This window comes from Vigna angularis, chromosome 9, assembly GCF_016808095.1.
Source record: "Vigna angularis cultivar LongXiaoDou No.4 chromosome 9, ASM1680809v1, whole genome shotgun sequence".
NCBI lineage: Eukaryota > Viridiplantae > Streptophyta > Magnoliopsida > Fabales > Fabaceae > Vigna > Vigna angularis.
Genome location: NC_068978.1, coordinates 6,088,836 through 6,110,500, shown reverse-complemented (window position 1 = coordinate 6,110,500; position 21,665 = coordinate 6,088,836). Strand labels below are relative to the sequence as shown.

At 31.8% G+C, this 21,665-nt stretch overlaps 2 protein-coding genes across 2 annotated transcripts; both read right to left on the bottom strand.

Moving 5' to 3' along the window:
• Nucleotides 1-14,772: 14,772 nt before the first annotated feature.
• LOC108318893 (uncharacterized) lies at nt 14,773-16,803 on the bottom strand. The gene is made up of 4 exons (XM_017549878.2): nt 16,559-16,803; nt 16,444-16,483; nt 15,448-15,552; nt 14,773-15,347 (listed from the first exon to the last, which is right to left on the bottom strand). Exons 2-4 carry the CDS (start codon nt 16,471-16,473, stop codon nt 15,165-15,167), a joined length of 318 nt encoding a protein of 105 aa, XP_017405367.1. The 5' UTR covers nt 16,474-16,483; nt 16,559-16,803; the 3' UTR covers nt 14,773-15,164.
• Nucleotides 16,804-20,237: 3,434 nt separating this feature from the next.
• LOC108318887 (secreted RxLR effector protein 161-like) lies at nt 20,238-20,696 on the bottom strand. The gene has a single exon (XM_017549871.1). It carries the CDS (start codon nt 20,694-20,696, stop codon nt 20,238-20,240), a length of 459 nt encoding a protein of 152 aa, XP_017405360.1.
• Nucleotides 20,697-21,665: the final 969 nt, after the last annotated feature.

Below are 21,665 nucleotides of genomic sequence, written 5' to 3'. Positions count from 1 at the left end.
TGATTGAAACATAAACTAACATGAAAAGACAGATTTCTTCACAAGTTCATAACAATAAACAAAAGTAGTGTCTTCCATTGATTCATCAATTTTCATAGTATTACAAACATGATATGATTGCTGTGGTGCTTCTCATACTTATCTTTTCTTACTATGCATTTTGCATGGCCTTTGCTTTCTGTTCTTTCCTCCTTTAAACCATTCTCTCAGTGCTCGACATCAATGGAGACTTACAATCCAATTCCTTTTAAGAATAACTTTCAACTAATACTCCTCTCTCAATCAATTTAACAAATCATAATGTATTAATTTCAGTCCAAAACAAAAATTAAGTTTCTTTCACAATAAAATTCACTTTAAACTCAATAAACTTTATCACTCACGATTAATATTAATAACTAAATTTTTACATCCTCTTATTTAATTTAAATTTATGTTATTTTTAGTTAATTAATTATGAAATCTTCTACATAATATGATATTTGTGTAGAATGATAACATCGATAGAATTTTGCATTGAAAAATATATCTGTGACTAGCTAGATGACACTTTTCTTAAGACTTGTGGTTAGAATTACACAAATGTTATTGATTTTGTTATTATAAGCTCATAGCCGACCGAGCGGTAAGGGTGTAGGAAATCATCTATTTCACTATGAACTCATATAGTGCCGATCGGTTAGAATGACATACGATCCTGAGGAATCGAATGGTCAACATGCAATAAAAAACCTTTAAGCTGTTTGGTCCCGACAACCATTGAGCAGAGTTAAGGTGCAATAAATGTGATAACGGCTACCGATAAACAATTAAGATTTGCATTATAAGGACCATTAAGAGGTAAATTAATTGGTCAAATTCCTTTAAACTCTATAAATAAGAGTTTAGGTTTGAGGTAAAGACACGATCAAGTCATACTCCACTATGCCTTATTCACGTCCGATCATGACTCAAATATACAATTATGATATACAGTTCATTAAACCGCTCCTAACTTGAGCGTCAGAGTGCCTTTTGTAGGTACCTCCCCCTCCGATCCAAAAGCGGCAACCGAGCGGTAAGGAGCATTGCCGACCGAAACTAAGTGACAACAGATCGATCTAAATTGGAAGCGTACAAGCGAAGCACACAAGTCTAAGGTTAGTGTCTCAGTCTCACAAACTCCACCGAAACATTTTGGTGGGCGCCGACGTCTAATGGTCTGCTATTACAAAACCTGCGCGCGAGGTAGCAGTTACGCGCACTCACTATTCATCATCTTCCTCGCATTTTCTCTTCACGGACTACGATTTTTAGTTTCATTTTTTCACTTTTGCATATGTTATTGGCTTTTGGACATATGCATATGTTTTTTCACGTAATTTTACCCTGATTACATTACTCTTTGATAAATTATCTTTCATTTGAACCGATTAAAATGCGTTTTAGTTGGATTTTGGTGCAGTTTTGCTCGTGTCCTTGGGCGGCGATTTCTTGCATTTTGCACTCCTCCGTTTCTCTCCAATACGTTTTTAATCTGTTAAGAAAGTTAGCATTCTTGTTTAGAAGTTTTTGTCTATGCATTTTATTGGCTTTTGGGTATGCATGTTATTGGCTTTTGGATATTTATGTTATTGGCTTTTGGATTTGCATATGTTATTGGCTTTTGGATATATGCATGTTATTGGCTTTTGTGTATGCATGTTATTGGCTTTTGCATATGCATGTTATTGGCTTTTAGGTATGCATGTTATTTGCTTTTGAATATGCATGTGATTTATTATGATTGACATATTAAATTATAAGTATCAAATCATTGAGTGAAACTTAGTTTCTGTTTGAAATTTAACACAAACAATTAATCTTTTAATCGTTTATATTAAATTTTGAATTGTCCGATTGGAAAGTTTGGGAAAATTATTTTTCATAATTTGCTATAACATGTACGTTAGAGTTTATGGATAAAATTGATAAAATTTCGGTTTAAATTATTTCTATTGTTCTTCGGATACATATTTGATTGTTCGGATATATATATATATATATATATATATATATATATATATATGTGGTGCATACTTAATTTTGTAAGATTAAATCAGATATCTTTTAAAAGATATTAAAAAATTGTTTAAAAATATGCATGTAAAATATTTATCAATATTCTTTTTGTGAGAGCAAAGAATTTTTTACTCACATATTTTTTTTAAGTGAATTTTATTTTTATGGATTTAATTTAATTTTATATGAAAGAAAGTCAAACATGCATTCATAACATATCATATAGTATAATATAATAGTCACAACATATCATACCTCATCAATTACTATCTAAATAACACATATTTATCATAATAATTGTACTCTGATTATTATATATAAACATCTTAATCTCTTTAATACTTTCTCCTTATATTACAATTATTTCATATAATTTTATGTAATAAAATAATGAATAAATAATTAACATTCAACTTAAAATTAAAAGAAGATATTTGAATTATAAGTATCTTGCTTGGATGACAACGCATATTAACTTTAGTGACAATTTCTTAATTTGAGAAATGATACTTGTTATTTAAATAGTACTCGGTCATGCCAATATTGCTGACCGGTTTTCTCTTCACTATCATCCTTAAAATTACCTTGACCACGTCCACCTCGTCCTCAGCCTCCTCATCCTTTGCCTTGAGGACCTCTACTCTGAGTATTCTGAGTTCCATTAGAGTCAAACTTTGTTTGTAGTGCTTGATATTGCATTCCTTCTTTTTCTTTTTCTTTCTCAGTTCGTGGGCCTTTAATGACCTAGTTAACTCCTCAACAATGAGAGTTGACAAATCCTTTGCCTCTTCAATAATGACCACAATACTTTCAAAATCATCTGTCAGATTTCTCAAGATCTTTTTCACAACCTGGTTAGGAGGCACCTCTTCTTCATTCATTTTGAGTTGGTTGGCCATCTTTTGCAACTATAAACTCAACAACTCCCTCCTTTCCATCCATCGCTATATGTTCAAACTCTCTTCTGGGAGCTTATACTCAAACCTACTTTACAAGGATATCTCCTTTGTATGCCACCTTCAGAATTTCCCATGCTTCTTTCGCTGACTTTGCATTAACTATTTTCTCGAATCCTAGTTCATCCATTGCCTTATACAGAAAGTACAAAGTCAATTGTCTTTCACCCGTGTCTTTTTCAGTGCAACAGTCTAGTTTACTATCTTATGCTCATCATTCGCGGGTTCATTGTACCCTTCCTTCACTATGTCCCACACATCTTGAGATCTAAGAAGAACCTTCATTTTCAAAGACCAATTGTTGTAATTGATATTTTTTGACAATTGTGACACACTCATTTCGTTGACTACCTTTGTAAAATCTCTCACAAAAAAACTCAAGCACTCACATTTTCCCCCATGGTGTTTGACTCTCCTTTCTCTTTTTTTTCCCTCTCAATACTTAGAGCATAAAGCTTTGATATCACTTTGTTAAAAAAATGTGACCCACACAAATAATTGGACTCTTCAATTCAATGTGGTTCATTTTCATTAAACCTTGACAACCTTTAAATAGGTGCAAATAGGGTCTTCGACCAAGTACAAATAATAAAAATTGAAAATATAAACTAACTTAAAATAAAATGTACTTAATCTATCTCTATCTTATATCAATAAAATAAAATAATACTGCTCCTAAATATATGAAAGATCAAAACTACATATCCTTATTTTATCTTTATCAAAATCAAACTAAATATTAATATACCCAAACTAATAAAATAAAATTTAAACAAAATTATTAATAAACTTTTAAAATTTAAGTTTTTCCCAACACCCAACATTTGTGCACCTTGTTATCTGAAATTATTGAAAGTGTTGAAGTTTTGTTCGTAGATTGGTTAATGCCTGTGAGTTTATTTGTTATTACTTTCTATTACTAAATAAGAAAAGTGTTTCTGATGCTTTGATATTATTTTATATCTCTTGTAGACATCGTACCTGGATTTTGACTGTCAGAATTTAGTTCAACTTCAATTGGATTTGTCTTGGAGTAAGGATTGAGTTGTGGTCTTGGAAGTGCTCAAGCAATTTCCCCAACTTCAAAATCTTGCCATTGACATATATAAGATTTAAAGATTTTTTGCTTTTCTAAAATGAAATCTTTTGTTATCTTTTATTCAAAAAATAGTTTTAATATATTTTGTATGATTCTTGTTATCAGGGAAGTCTTGAATTGAGTTATGTAAAACCTGAGAGAAAGAAAGGAAAAGAGAACAAGCACTAGTGCAAAAACAACGTATAACGTCACACGTTCAACGTCGAACCACTAAATAGCCAACGTTAAAAATGACCGGTGGTATTTTTGTAAATAAATGCAATTATTAAACGTCGTTTATAATTGTAATTCGACGTAAGAGGATATAAGACGTCGAACGTCCGAGCGTTAGACGTTAAAAGATTGGTGAATTCAATACAAATTTGAGCGGGAGATTGAAAATTCTTTAGCTTTAACTTATCTCCTCTTCTCAAACTTTTCTCGAACGAAGTTTGACGACCATAGGTAATCTTTTTTTCATTTGATACAAATGCATGTTAATTAATTACTTTATGTATGATTTTCGTTTGTTTTGACCGATTATTTTCGTATTCTTATCCTTCATAGACGCATTCTACTTTCTCTCTCACAGGTGACGACACTTTATTCCGATGAACCCACCTTTTGAAGGTTAGTTTTCGTTTTCGTTTTGAAGAACTTATTTGTTGTTTTTTTTAACTTGTTTATGGTTATTGTTTGGCTGAACTTGTTTGTCGTTGTTGTTTGGTTGAACTTGTTTGTTTTTGTTTGATTGAACTTGTTTATTGTTGGTTATTGTTGTTTGTTGTTGAACAAAGTTCATGCTTTATAAAATACCAAAAACTGATATTGGTTGTTTTTCTGCTTTTCAGATATTGTAGAGTTGTTAAAAAAATCACAATTAATTAAAAAAATAAAAAAAATTGATTAACGTCGAATATTAACAAAATTCGACGTTAAGTTAACGTCGTATATTGACAAAATTCGACGTTAATTTAACGTCGAATTTTTTAAAATTTGACGTCAATTTAACGTCTCTTGATATGATGTCGTTGGCGAATTCGCCGTTAAAAGTCTAAAATATTCAACGTTGTACGTGATTTTTGTACTAGTGAAGCCTTAAATAGAGAAATTGAAGAGGAGAAAAGTATTTTTTTTGAGAAGACTGCAGAAGCGTTTGTGACTGATTAATCTTTATTCTTAAAGCCTTATAATTGACTAAGGTATGAGAAGTTATCCTTATTTTATTTATTAAGTGATAATTTAATTCTAAATGTTTTAAATGTTATTTTTATGTTTTGTTTGAATGATTGGTGATAGTTGTTAGAAAAAATATGACTAGTTTCTTTCACCAAGAGGGGGTGAATTGGTGATTGATAAAAAAAATTGCTTTTTAAATATTTTTGCAAAATTAATGATCTTTAATGTTTCTTATAGTGTAAGTAAAATGCATATGCAGTTCAAAGTAAAAAGTTAAGGAGAGAATAACAAATACAAGATTTTTATCCTAGTTCGGCTTTAATGTCTACATCCAGTCACCCTTCTAATCAACCTTAGATTGAATGATATTTCACTATAATGATTTAAGAATTACACTAAAGGTTTTACACTCTCAACGTGTAAACACCTTTCCCACTCACAATCAAATATAGAAAGAAAACACCTACACAAATAACCACATGTCCTTTCTGTAGAATCCCTTTGAGACCATCTCTCAAAGTCCTCCTCGTTCTTCTTCATGTTGCACATGACTAGGGAACCACAATTCGAGATTGTGAAATACACGTTTCTGATCAATGAAGAAAACACCTAAGCAATGCATATTATGATCAGTATAAGTCCAAAGTTCTTCTCTCAAGAATCCTTCAAGTTTCTTCTAAATCTTTTGAATCTTGGATCTTGCTTCTTAGCAACCTGTAACACTTCTCTCAACACAAAGATATCAGATATGAAAATTTCAAGTGATAAAAACTCATTACAGTTAAGTTGCATTGCATCAATATATAGTAATCACATGACAGACGCAGATAAATCGATTATGTTAGTTATGTAATCGGTTACATAATTCACAGATGTAACATAATTACAATTTCAAACAGATCCAATTGAATGCTCATTTAATGTAATCGATTTGTCATAAATTGTAGTCAACATATTTAAAAATGTGAAGGTTAAAACAGTTATGACTAAGCTTTAACTCAGTTTTCAGAACATAACCGACTTAATTGATTGCATACCTAATGTAATCGATTAAGCTTAACATTTAAGCAAATGTTGATAGCTTTTTCTCTTCAAAACTCATCATATCACTTTTCAAAATGATGTCTGCAAAGACACGAGTTTTAATCGATTTAACACTTAATGTAATCGATTCAAAACTTGTTGTTTTTTCACTGTTTAAAAACATAAAATATCTGATGAATTCAATTGGTTACTTTATCATTATAATTGATTGTATCTGCATAATTGCTTTGTGCTTGATATTTTATCTTGTTAAAAACATTTTGCATGCATAAATATGATCACAGTTTATAATCACAGTAGTATGCAAATCAATCAACATGTAACATATGTATTAACTATTCAAAAACACACTCGTAAATCAATATATATATCAAACATAAAAACACATCTTTGTTGTGTCATTAAAACACATGTGTGTTTTTACATTCAATCTGTTGTCCTCATAAAAACTAAAGTATTAGGGATTTTGATTCAGCACTCACATTACTCTCATAGTCAACAATACTTTTAGTAATATCTGTAACCAGGAAATTTTGTTGGAAGGCCAATAAATGTTAATTTCGTTTCATGTACATATAGAATTAATTTTGTGATATGTGAATCTTTGAAAAATGGTTTTAACATCTAGGTAAATGGTAGTTGTAACGTGAAGATGGGTTTAGGTAATGAATTATGCTTAAAATATTATGCGGAAAAGAAAATAAAGGCTTTAGGAGAAATAGATCAGTGACGTCTGGATTCTTTTAATTGTTCTTATTATTATTTTTTTTTTAAAAAAAGACATTGGCATTAAAGCCAATTAATTCTAATTATTTTCTCTAGATTGAGATTTCAGATTAACCTTAATTAAATTCAATTTGGAAATTTCAATTCTAGAAGTCCAAATCTTTCCTCAATCCTCGTTTCTGTTCTTGAATAACCCAACTTAGGGTTTGTTTTCTTCTTCTCCTCCCTGTCGCGGCTTCATAAGAAGATGGAGGCATCCATTTTCTTTTTTTTTTGTCGCTTTGTTCGTTCCGCGGTGAGGGAGGCGCGAACCTCCTTTTCCTCTTCCCAATTTCTGGTTCGTGCTTCGCAGGGAGGGAAGACTCCCTTTCGCTTCTCCGTGGCCGGTTCGTTCCTGCAAGGAGGGAGGCGATTTTGAATGGCTCAGGCGCGTCTTTCATTTTATCGCGGCGTGGTGGATGTTGAAGCCGCGACGCCTTTGCAGCAGCGGCGCCTCCGCGCTAGGTTCGTGTTCCGGCGTCTTCGCAGTGAAGGGAAGTCGCGTCTGACTCGAAGTTTGGGGTTCCTTATTGTCGCGACTTGGAAATTTGGGGGTTTCTGATTTTGCGATTTGAGTGGGTTTCTTGTTTTCCTCTCTGTAGATTGGTGTTCTTCATCTTGTAATTTCAGAATATTTTTTTCCTTTCTTGGCAATTTTGGGCAGGTTGAGTCGCGCGGAAGAAGACCCTGTCGCATTTTGTTCTTGATTTCTTATTTTTTTATTTAGGTTTTCGTTTCCGATTGGGTTTCTGATCTAGCGGTTGGGTCGGGCTGTGGTGGTTTACACCTTCGTAGCAATCTTGGATGTATGCGGCGGTTGTGATGACGGTCGAGGCGGTTTCGGCGACATCATGTGTAGGATTTTGGACTACATTGTTGGGTCTGAACTTGGTTGGGCCTGAAGGGCCAGATTAGACTTTGAGGCTCATAATAGACTTTGATTCTGCATTTGAAATAATAATAATAATAATAATAAGTAAATGGAATTTAAAAATAATAATTATCTATATTTATATATAAATAAGTGCAAGTCTGGAGTGATAATAAAAGAAAAACAAATTAAAAATATGATAGAAATCTATGGAGTTCACAACTGGGTTTTATAATATGATGTATGATAAAAAGGGGAGTATTGATACTATTTAGTTTGGCTATCGATTAGGTAAACGTAATCGCTTCGGGTGAAGTTTGGGTTTTGTTAATAGTATACACTTGAAGAGAGAGACATGTCTATCTTGTACTTGTATAAAGTTAGTATGATTATGTGTTTATATGGGGAAGTTACTTGTGATATGATTATGAACTTGTATGAGAAAATTAGAGGTGATATAATTATGAGTTTGTATGGAGAAGTTACATGTGGTATGCTTGGGTACAGAAAATAGACCAATGTTCTTCATAATGATGTTGAGAATTTGTTGTGACTTTGTGTTTAGAGATGATGTTGGTAAGGATAACGTTAATGATATAGTTAACGAGAATATCGATAATGATCATGTTGTAGAAATAATTCTATTAGTAGAATAGAGTTGTAGACAGTTAATTGTTATTAAGTTGAGTTGTTTCTTATGTATAGATTTTATTGTTATTGGTTGTGTTATAGTAGTTTACCCTTATTTGTTTGTGTTTGTGATTGTGCGTGTGTTTTGCGATGACCTGATTATACGGGAGCATGAGATGTAGTAGATTCTTCAGATGCTTGATAAAGATGAGAGAGTGGGGAGCAACTTTGGGTTTATTTAAACCTTTGAGTTATAAAATTTTAGAAATAATGTAAATGGATTAATTTTTTATTTCTTAATTTATTAGGTTAATTTTTGGGATTTTGTAACCGGATTCTATTTTTGGTGAAGTTAGAACTTTGTTTAAATTCTGCAATATTCAAATGTCGAAATTTTTAATTGACACAGTTTTTTTGCGTTAAAAGGATTTTGAAATATCTTACTCTAAATATGATTCGTGACACTCTAAAATGAGGTGTTAGATTGTTTTCCGTTGTACATTTATTAAATGCATAATCGATTATCCTATTTAGATAATCGATTATCATGCGAGAAAAAGCTAACAAAAGTTTTTTGGTAATGTCATTGAGTGAGGTCTTTATATATTAGTGTTAGACTCGTTCAAAAACACGAACAACATATATCTATTTGTGTAAACTGTGAAAAGTATGACTTAGGGTTTGTGTAACCCTTGTGATTCTGCTTTGAGAACTTGTTCTTGGCATAGAGTGAGAACTTTCACTAGAATTGTGATTGAGTGAAGTTTGTCATCTTTTGTGAAGATTCAAAGGAAGTGTTCATCCTTTGTGAATCATTCAGCAGAAGTGTTCATCCCTTGTGGCCTTTAGGGGAAGCGAGTTTAATCTCTTGTGGTAGCAAGAGAGGTGTTTTCTAAACCCTTATACTTATCTTTTGATGTGATTGTAAAAGTTTATTGGCTTTGTGATAATGAAAAGTTAATCTCCGTTTAGGATTAACAATTGGACTTATGATTTTTGTGATCAGAATCATTATAAAATTATCTGTGCAATTTTCTTTCTTCATTCCCTTTCTTATTATTTTAATTATTTGTCTAAGAAAATTAAAATTAAGAGAAAATTATTAAAGACATAAATTTGCAATAAGAAACCAATTCACCCTCTCTTTGTTTATTGTTCACTGATCGTTCTAATGCATTGCTCTAACATATTTTATTTTAAATTAACGGTTTACATTAATTATATATTAAGTGCATTTGATTTTTTATTATCAAATTATAATGTTTTTCTGCAAATAAGTTCTTTTCTTTATTTTTCATTAATAAATAATTAATAATTATTAAATAATCATTATGTATATTGATCAATTGTAAAAATCTAGAAACTAACATTTTAGGATTTGTAGTGAATTTAAAATTTTTAATATTAAATGATTTTAATATAAATAGTTTTGTATAATTAAGTTTCATTATTTTAATATTTAATTGATATTTAGTAATTTAATTTAAAATTTATACAATTATCATTTTTTTAAATTGAATATATCATGCAAAAATACCTTTCACAAAAAATACCAAGGTTATAAGTGCAAAATTTTGTCTGTCTCATGAAAAATATTTTACATTTTATTTGATAAGAATGATATTTTACATTCTTTTTATAAAGTACAATGAAAAATAAATATACATTTATTTTAAAAATAAATTAAAGACTAAAAGTATATTTAATTATAATTTTAATATTATTAATTGATTCTATTTGATGTATAAAAAGAACTATTAACGTGTGAGATGTACTCAAGCAGCATAATTTCAATCCCAATAATCATTTCAACTTAAAATTAAATTAACATGCTTTATCACTGATGTATTATTATTAAGGTTAAATATCATTTTAGTCTTTTAACTTTCAGTAAAAATTAGAACTTACACTAAAAATTAGAATTAGTTTCTCTTTGAAACTTTGGACCAATTTAGTCTCTCATTTTTAGAACTGCTTAGATTTAGTCCTTTTAATCAAATTTTGTTAAGTTTATTTGATGTTTGAAACGCGTTTCTCAATTAACATTGAAGTGAAAATATGTCAAACGATGTAAAAAAAACTCAAATGTTATCATAAAAAACATTTGAAACACCAAATAAAGGACTAAATTTACGCATTTATAAAGTTTGTGGACTAAATTAGGTCAAAATTTTGAAAAGGGATTATAAGGGACAAAAAAAATATTTAATTCTTATTATTATCATTATTAAATAAGACATTTCAAGTTTCCGCTATAATAATGACGAAAACACGAGTAATCCAAATGAGTTGGGAGAAGATTTTGTATTCCTTTGACAAAGGAGATATTCCACCTCTCCACTTAGCACTTAAATTATCGTTACAGACTTCAGAAGAATTTAATATTTCACCTAACATGAAACTATCATCATGATATACCTTGGATATAATATCTTTTAAGAACATTAGGCTTCCCTGGTACAATTCATAACATTCTTGTAAGGTCGCAATTGTAAATTTATCCAAACTTTTGTCCTTCGAGAGCTTTGAAATAATGGAAAACACATTGGTTACATTGTTCTTGGAAAGTGTAAGTAAAATGCCCACAAGATCTTCAAGGTTGGTTGGTGGTGGATGTAACTTATAAGTGGCTTCTTCAAGGCATGCAACACAGAAGTCATACGTAAACGTAATTATTTCTGGTATCTCTTTGAGGCCTCCTTGCAATTTTTAGAGATAAGATCAGAACCATTTGAGCTTTGAAACAAAAACAAAGACACAATGAAAATCATCAATACGTTCAAAGCAAATCTCATTATTGCCTTCTTTTCTTTTCTTTTTTCTATAATTCACTGTTTGTTAGAAATGGGATAAAAATCGATTCATACATCACATAATATATATAATAGATATTGATAGAGAGAGAAAGGATCTATTTATTTATTTAGGAAATAAGTAAATGACTTAATTCTACGTTTTTATTTTATTTTAAATTAATAGTTTACATTAATTATATATTAAATGTATTTGATTTTTTATTATCAAATTATTAATGTTTTCTCTGTAAATTAAGTTTTTTTCTTTATTTTTCATTAATAAATAATTAATATTTATTAAATAATCATGATGTATCTTGATAAATTGTAAAAATCTAGGAAATAACATTTTAGGAGTTGTAGTGAATTAAAAATAGGGGTTAAATATGTTTTTAGTCCCTAAATTATTGGCCGTTTCTGGTTTTCGTCCCTCCTTCAAAATAAGGTACAATTTGGTCCTCATTCTTTAAAAAACGTTCGTTTTAGTCGACAAAACGAACGTTTCGAGGACTAAAACGAGGACCAAAAACAAAATTTTGAGGACTAAAACGAACGCTTTTTAAAGAATGAGGACCAAATTGTACCTTATTTTGAAGGAGGGACGAAAACCAGAAACGACCAATAATTTAGGGACTAAAAACATATTTAACCCTAAAAATAGTAAAACTGGACTATTTTAATATTAAATGATTTTAATATAAATAGTTTTGTATAATTCAGTTTCATTATTTTAATATCTAATTGATATTTAGTAATTTAATTTAAAATTTATACAATTATCATTTCTTTCTAAATATTGAATATTTGATAATAACATGTTTACCATTTTAATGATTTTTTTTTATAAAACTTAACTAAATTAACTACAATGAAAATCAACTTATCGGTAGGGGTAGCCGATCGGTCGAGGTAGCCGATTTAGGTAATTAAAGTCTAATTAAGAGTGCAACGGTCATTTATGGGTAGTTGACAGGTATATTAGCAAGTATTAATGGTTTGATTGTTATATCAAATATGAATATAATGATTGGATCGCGGTATCAAATATGAATATACGACATTAATGGTTTGCATTATAATGAAACATATATGCGTCAGAGTGTCTTCTTCAGGTCAACAAACCATTAGAGTGGAAGGAAGGACAACTGACCTTCAGACCCTTTCAACGGAAACAATATCAATAGAGAGAGAAAAGATCCGTTTATTTAAGAAATAATTAGTAAATGACTTAATTTTACATTTCTATTTTATTTTAAAATAACGTTTGCATTAATTATATAATAAGTGAATTTGATTTTTTATTATGAAATTATTAATGTTTTTCTACAAATTAACTTCTTTTTCATTAATAAATAATTAATAATTATTGAATAATGATGATGTATCTTGGTCAATTATCAAAACTTAGAAAATAACTTTTAAGAAGTATTCGTGATTTAAAAATAGTAAAACTTGACTAATTTAATATTAAATGATTTTAATATAAATAATTTTGTTATGTGTCAATTTTTTATGGTTCATGCAAAGGTTTTGTTAAATTTGGTCCCTATTTTCGTCAAGTGTGTTCAATTTGGTTCCAGTTTTTTTTTTCTATTCAATGTTGTCATAAAGGATGTAATTATTGTTTAATTTAGTTCTTTTTGCAGACGACATTTAAATCGTTAACGGTCAACTATCCAGTTGTGTATATCAGTGCTGACTTGCCTTGACTGAAACATGACACAGCCAATGAGAGACTGCCATGTGGCAGTCCCTTCCCCACCCAAAAAATTAGGGTTTTTGAATATAATGGGGAAAGGCTTCCTTACGCCTACGCCGCCGCGAGAGGAAAATTGAATGGGTTTCGAAATGTAGGAGCGTCGCGATGCGAATCTGGCTCATGGTTGCTTGTTTGCGATTTGGTTTCTCTGGTTTCTTTCTACTTGCAAGTTTGAAGAGTAGCTTCGCGATGGCTAGAGAAGATGAAGATTGATGGAGAATGATGCTTTTGTGGCAGCGATTCTGATCCAATTGGCTTTTTCATTCTTTGTATTTCCCTTTGCAGGTTGAAGACTTGATAGAGAAGATGAGCTCGCGTATGCCTCGCAATCTCGTTGCAGTGGTCATGGTTGTCGCGAGAAGATGTTGATGGTGATTAACGGTGGAGGAAGGGGAAGATGGTCATGGTGGTGTTTTTGAGTGGTTGTTGGATGGAGAAGATGAACAGTGGTGGTGGCAGCACGACCATCTGGTTAGGGTTTCGAAATGTTTGATGATGGAGGTGCAAAGATGGTGGCTGATAGGGAGCGTGGTGGCGGCGGTTAAGGTTAGGGGAAATTAGGGTTTCTGGAGGTAGGAGATGATGATGACGTGTAAATGATGATGTGTCATTTATTGCACAGCTGGACAGTTGGCCGATTTAAACGTCGTCTTAAAAAAGACTAAATTGAACAAAAATTACATTGACAACATTGAACAGAACAAAAAAATGGAACCAAATCAAACACACTTGACGAAAATAGAGACCATCAGAGGTATTAAGCCTATAAAAAAAATGAGGAAATTTATGTGTATTAACTTTCTTTTATAACTAATGAAAATAAAAAAAATGTATTTCAAAATTAAATGTTATAACAATTATTAAAATAAAAAATTACTAAAATTTATATGAAAATTAAAAAAAAAATGATATAAAACTATATATTTTTAGTAAGTGTATAGTATTGTAATTACATTGCATTCAACGATAATTATTATTTATTATAGATAGTTTTCTTACAAAAATAAAAAATAATAAAATAAATTATATTTATGGAGATCGAATAACAAACTGTGTACACTGAATAATAATTAAAATGACACCTTTATTACCAATTATAAATATAATAAACTATTAGTAATTGTTACAAAATCTAAATTATACGCAATTATGTTATATAATCAATTAATATAATCGGTTCTTTCTGTTCAAGAAGTAATACAAATTGGAAGATTGTATGGCTTTGGCAAATAAAATATAATAAATTCACCAATTAAATTTGTAGCTAGTCGTAATATTTTAAATTATCTTTCATTTTTCTTTATAAATATAAAAATTTACTTTTTTATGATTATTTTACTTGGTTATACAACAAAAACATAAAATTTTACCAGAGTTTTTTTTGCATTATCGACCCTTGATAAATATATTCTCCGAAGTTGGGAAAATCACTTCAAAACCACCATCACAATATTTACGGGTTTTTCCAAAAGACGACCGCTATTTGCGGGGGTTTTTGAAAACCACCGGAACTAGCTTGGTTTAGCAAAACCGCACTGCTTGTGGGAGGTTTTCCAGAAAACTGCCGTTATTTACGAGGTTTTTTCAAAAACCCTCGGAAACTACAACACTGATACTAGCAAAGGTTCCAAAACCACTCGCAATGTAAGCAGATATTTTTTTTTTATTTATAATTTATTTGATTATTAAAAATGAAGAAATAAAAAGATTGAATTTTGAAAATAAAAAACAGACTTATCACAATTCTAGGAAGAATTTAGTAGAATAGTTTTTCTACTAAGAAATTAAACATATATTAAGAGAAATAAGTTATTATACTCTACCATCACCAAAAGGTCAACGTTTTAAATGTAGTAAGTAAAAAAATAATTGACAAAACCTAATGGCAATGACCAAAACATTTTCCTATTTCCCTTCGCTCTTGCTACCTTATCTAAAGCCATTTGGTGTGCATCCAGGAACAAAACATGATCATTGAAAGTGAAACCTAAGCTATACAAACATGTACCCTTAAGATGATACAGCTATAGTATCCAATCATGGCAGGTTACACTACAATCAAATTATGTTGCTCTTCTTCATCTTTAAGTGAAGACTCCTTGATGTGCTTGTAAGGATCTTCATGTGTCAGCTCCTGGAACTTTGGGTGCAACTTTATTAATTTGGTCTTCAATTCAAAGCTTATTGTCCCCTGAAATTTTTGGCTCTTGAATGCAGAAAGGTTGGAAGTCTATCACGTAATTAAGAAGCATGAGTTATGTACAGCCCTAGTGTTTAATTATCTAAATGACATATTTAATAAACGAGAGAAAGTTTAGAGGGTTACTTACTGGGTTTAGGGTGTGGTTTTGGCTGAAACTTTCTTCAAGGAGCGAGATTGTTCCTTTGTGAGACGGAGTTCCTTTGTGAGAATGCTTAAAAGAAGATTCTTCACCCTTAAACAAAAATCGTAACAATTCTTCCAATAATAAATAAATTTGAAACTCCCACCAACTGAACTCAACCTACCAAATATAATGCTTTATTTTGTTTCCCAAGGGCCTGATGGCGGTACTCCCATTTTAGAGTTAATCATTCATTGGAAAAATAACATATCAACTGATCTAGTTCTCCCCTGTTTACTCATTATAAACTTACCCCATAACTGTGCAAGCATGAGTACCATTCTCAAATTCAAAATGTTGCACCCAGTAAGAAAATTCGCATCCCGTCAAATTACAACCCAACCCTCTTACCACAACATTACATCATTTCAGTTACATAGTGTGGACATGAATTATGAAATTCATCTTACTCAAATCATGACCTCATCAATATATAAGATTTATTTTACTCACTCACTGTAACCTCTTTTCAAGGTATAATAAGACTTAATCCTACTAACTAACATATCACTTCATCTGCTTTAATACAGACTCCAATGGAAGTGAGGGGATTTAACTTCAGAAATTGCAGTTTTAGTTTGACATGATGCAGAGTGTGGTTACAACCTCAAAATCCTAAACCTTTTGCCAACTGGGAATAATAATGGAGCTAGGATGTATTTAATGGAAAGAATTACATCAATTATGTCTAATAAACATTGGAGCTATATTGAGTAAAACAAATGAATGAGATTCATAAACTTCAAAATAGTGAAAGCTTCAATATATAAAATCTTTGCATCCAACCCTATTTTCTATCCACATTTGTAAAACTAATTTCGCAAAATTCCAATAAGGATTAGGTTCCCTAATTTCTAGGGTTTTCGAAATAGTGTAGCGTGATGGAAAACGGAGTTCAAACGAGAGGCGAAGCAATTAGGGATTGTAGAAGAGAGAACTTACCGGTGAGGGGCCACCAACGAAAGATACCATCGCACACTTCCTGAAACGAGAGGCGAAGAAATTAGCGATTGTAGAAAAGAGAACTTACCGGTGAGGGGCCGATGACGAAGGATACCGTCGCACACTCCCTGACGAATTGCGCAAAAGGAGTGCAAGTCGAGAACTGCAGTGGACAAGATGATGCTGAACTGTGAACACGAACAAGATGGAAACTGGACAACTGACTGGAGAAGGAGATGCTAAAATGTGAAGATAGTGGAGAACAAAATGAAAAATGGAGAAGAAGAAAGAGGAAAGTGAGTTAATAAGAAGGATTCGAGAGAATTTCTTTAGCAATTACACCATAGGTTTTATTACGAAACTGCTGGAAATATAACTTTAAAAAATGTGAGTTTATTAAAAAATATAGATTGAAAACTTAAAAAGGGCGGTTTAGAAGAAAACCGCCAGAGATATATTTAAAAAAGAAAAATTACAAACTTAACTGTGGTTTGGGAAAAATCTGGCGGAAATTATCCGAGGTTTTCAGAGCCGTCGGAATTTAACCCCTTTTATTATACATTATTTTTGTAGTGTTAGGAATTGTCAAATTGGTTAGGAATGTGAGCCACACATGTACGTGTTATGTGGGTGAAGATGTTTGGATCATTTGAAAGCTTTGGTCATGCCTTCTCCTTGCCCTACTCGTTTGGTTTTTGGTTAAGGGTAGTGTTTCTGTATGGATATGTGTAGAGTCGAAAGACATACCTTTCTGTTGTCGTGTTCCTTATTTTCTGAACTCTGAATCTCCTACTTCAAATTCTTCTAATTCGAGCCAGGTGGGAGGTACTTGCAAAAGGCACTCAGACGCTCAAGGCAATGACTTCACATGATAATAATGATGATATTCAATAGAGTGAGTACTCAAAATTAGTTAAACTTGCTTACCTTGCGGCTTAGCCTTCTATCTATAAGTTATTTCATGGATTATAAACTGGCATAGGCCTAACAAAACGAACTTACCTTTAATTTCGATCTATTACTCATAATCAGTTTCCTTATCCTGCAATCAGTTATTAATATCTTTAATCATTTTGTTATTATTTCATTAACTGTTTATTTGCCCAAACCATTGGCCTAATAACAATAACTTAAGTGTTGGTCCAACACTAATAATTTAAGTGTTGGCCTAATCATCAACAATTTAAGCGCTGACCCAATATTTAATCTGCTTAACCGTTCAACCTCTCCTTTATATCATACATATGTAGGGTACATAACATAGACCGAACGGTTGACATTCAGGACCGCTAGGTATGCCTGACACGACAAATGGAAGTCAACCACGTTAAATTGTTTTATTCATGATTAAACAATAATTGGGCCAGCGTTTAAGTTATTATTGGGCCAACAGTCCAGTAAATGATAAAATAATAGTAGAATGATATTAATTATGTTGGAACAACCAATACCGATTTGCGCAGCGAAAATATTAATACTCAGAGTACAATACCGATTAAGCGCTTGTTCGGTCAATTTTTTAAAAAAATTGTTTTTTTAATTTTCTTACAAACGTTTTATCAAACAGTTGGTGTGCAGAAAATGTAAAGAGTGTAGGAAGTAGAAAAAATCACACAGAGGATTTTTATACAGGTTCGAATCAACAGATTCTACGTCCAGTTGTTAATCACTATAAAGAGTGATTAATAGTTTCACTAAAATTAGTTTCACAGATTACAATAGTGAATAAAAATAGAAAAGAAAAACCTTCCTTCGACAAATGAACCAGAAGGAAACTTCCTTCGACAAACGAACCGGAAGCAGAAAACGACCACTTTCCTTCGACAGATGAACCGGAAGAGTGCAACAAAATTCTTCCTTCGACCAACGAACCAGAAGAAAATAACTCTGCCAACTTGAAGAGAATTGCTTCGACCTTTGACACACAAAGCACGAGCTTCTCCTATTCACAAGACTTGACAAGAGCAATGAACTAACACTTGAGAACTTCCTCAGATCACACAATATTTTCAAATGACTTAGATAAACCCTCCCAGGGTTTAAAACAACTATATATAGCCCATTGGTCTGAAATTAAAATGACCCATTACAACTGCCAATGATAATCGATTATTGTAAGTAATAATCGATTATTCCAGTCTGTTACAGGGTTTTCAAAAGAGTGATAATCGATTATCCTAAGGAATAATCGATTATCTGCGAGACTTGGGCAGTTCTCATTAGGACCAGGATAATCGATTATTTTAAGCAATAATCAATTATTGCGAGAGCAATGGTTTTTCAAGAAGGCTCGTGATAATCGATTATTACATCAAATAATTGATTATATGAGTAGATATCCTAAAGACATGAAATTTCTAAGTGTTTACATGTTTAAAGTTATTCCTAATACATTTTCAATCTACAAAAGTGCTTTTAAATGAATTACAACTTGATTCTTCGAGTTCTTCTCTTGCAGCATCATCAAAATCATTATCTTTAAAATACTAATGCACCTCATTGGTAAAAAATTAAAGATATCTGATTAATGATATTGATAAGCTGTTTATGAGTAACGAACCGAATCTAAAGGTAAGTTTGTTTTTACAGCAAGGAGAATGGTTGAAATTTGGTACCCCAAGATGAACTTTCACAACATCATCTCAAATGGTGAGTTGTGCAACATTTGTTCAAATGTCTTTATCCAAAATAATGGGAACTCCTTTCACCTTAGTTGTGATGATTCCATCGCGGTACCTCAAATTGAAATAGAACATTCTGATGAGATCAGGGTATATGCACCCTTTTTGTTCTACAAGATGAGTTAGACCTTGGGCTCCAAAGAGGTCTGGGAATTGGAAGCCATAGAATCTGTAGAAGTCTAATCGGATGAACTTGACAACCATAATCCGACGCTCTTGCATGAAGTGAAAATATTCGGCATGCTCCTCTTGATCAGAGATCCATCCATCAATGGTCATAGGGCAAGGAGCACGGGGTCTGGATGAAGAAGCTCCAGCAGCCCTTCTACGAGGTCTTCTTGTTTCAGCCATGACAAGATGAGAGAAAGTTTGATATGTGAAAAGTGATGAGAGGAAGAGGGGATTTTGATGCAAAAATGAGTTGGACAGAGTTTTGGTTGCAAAGAAGTGATTGTTAATCGATTATGAAGGGTTATTTATAAGAAAAATCGAAAAACTAGCCATTTATAGCCGTTGTAACGACTCTATTTTCGAATCTGCACCTATGATAATCGATTATTGTAAGTGACAATCGTTTATCTGTTCAACAATTAATTTTCAGAAATTGCATGAAAATGAATTATTAATGAAGATAATCGATTATCTGTTCATGAATGCCCAATTTTGGGTGCGAGTCAGGATAATCGATTATTTCATGCGATAATCGATTATTTTCGAACCTAAGGCTTTTCTTAGAAGCTCATAATAATCGATTACACCCTTGTGATAATCGATTAAACACACTGAAATTATGAAAAACCTGAAAAATTCAGAAATCTTAATTCTAGGATATGTCTTATACTCTAACTCTCTTCTAAATTCATAAAATCTATCCTTAGGCAAGGCTTTTGTAGAAATGTCTGCTAATTGATGCAAAGTATCAATATATTCTATTTTGCAGTCACCTTTTTGGATATGATCTCTTAAGAAGTGATGTCTAATCTCTATATGCTTAGTTCTAGAGTGCATTATGAGGTTCTTGGTTAGGTTTATTGCACTAGTGTTGTCACATTTCAAAGGAATGTGATCGAGGAAGATATCAAAATCCTTCAATTGTTGTTTCATCTAGAAGATTTAGGCACAACAGTTGCCTGCAACTATATATTCAGCTTCAGTGGTAGAGAAGGCTACACATGCTTGTTTCTTTGAGTGCCAAGACACTAAAGAACAACCCAGAAAATGACAAGTACCATTAGTACTTTTCCTATCTATTTTACAGCCCCCATAATCTGCATCAGAATAACCTATCAAACTAGGTGTAGCATCAGAAGGATACCAAAGTCCAAAGGAGGTGGTTCCTTTAAGATATTTTAACACTCTCTTAGCCGTAGTCAAATGAGACTCCTTGGGATTTTCTTGGTACCTAGCACATACACAAACACTCTGCATAATATCAGCTCTACTAGTAGTAAAATACAACAGAGATCCTATCATTCCTCTATACATAGTTTGATTCACTTTTTCTCCAGATTCATCCTTATCTAAGTAACAAGAGGTTGCCATAGGAGTATTGGCTTCTTTACAGGTAGCCATACCAAACTTCTTAAAGTAGTTCTCTACAATACTTGGTTTGGGAAACTAAGGTTCCACCTTCCATTTGCTTAATTTGTAATCCTAAGAAGAAATTCAGTTCACCCATCATAGACATCTCAAATTCACATTGCATTATATTTGCAAAAGCCCTCACATAATGAATCATCAGTAGATCCAAATATAATATCATCCACATATACTTGAACAATCAAAATATGTTTTCCTACTTTCTTAATGAATAAGGTTGAATCAACCTTACCTCTAGAAAAATCATTCTCAATCAAGAATGTACTAAGTCTTTCATACCAAGACCTAGGTGCCTGTTTAAGGCTATACAATGCCTTTTTTAGTTTATACACATGATCAGGAAATTTAAAATCTTCAAATCCAAGAGGTTGACTAACAAATACCTCCTCTTTTATAAAACCATTCAAAAATTCACTTTTTACATCCATTTGATACAGTTTAAATTTCATCAATGAGGCATAAGCAAGTAAAAGTCTAATTGCTTCTAACCTGACTACTGGGGCATAGGTCTGTTAAGCCCTCGGCAAGTGTACCGAATCGTATCAAGTAATAATATTCGGTAAGACCAAGTATCGTTTCCCAAGAGACTCACGACACTAAATAGTCATGTGATTACTTAACTAATTCAGACTTTTAAGAACAATTTAGGGTTTTGGATGAAAAAACAATAAATTAAACATGAATGATCAATTGAAGAAAAACACAAAGGTGAATGAATAAAATTGTAATTATGAGATGAGTATGTTGTTGGGGTTTAGCTTTCACCTAGTTTACTCTCAAGCATATAAGAATTCATCTTCTTCAGTCAATTGTTAACGTCACTTTCTAAATTACTTAAAACCTGATCCCTCGACGAAGAAAGCCTATCCTTAATTACTAGAACACAATCCCTTGCATCCCTAGGCAATATTGCTTTTGGGAGATCATAAAATCATAACAAGG

Bases quoted from the DNA above. Each gene is read 5' to 3' on its own strand.
- LOC108318893 (XM_017549878.2), bottom strand. From the start codon at position 16,473: ATGGTATCTTTCGTTGGTGGCCCCTCACCG. The intron at 15,553-16,443 runs GTAAGTTCTCTC...TTTTTGTTTAAG, and splicing joins TCGTTGGTGGCCCCTCACCG to GGTGAAGAATCTTCTTTTAA. The intron at 15,348-15,447 runs GTAAGTAACCCT...ATTACGTGATAG, and splicing joins AAAACCACACCCTAAACCCA to ACTTCCAACCTTTCTGCATT.
- LOC108318887 (XM_017549871.1), bottom strand. From the start codon at position 20,696: ATGGCTACCTGTAAAGAAGCCAATACTCCTATGGCAACCTCTTGTTAC.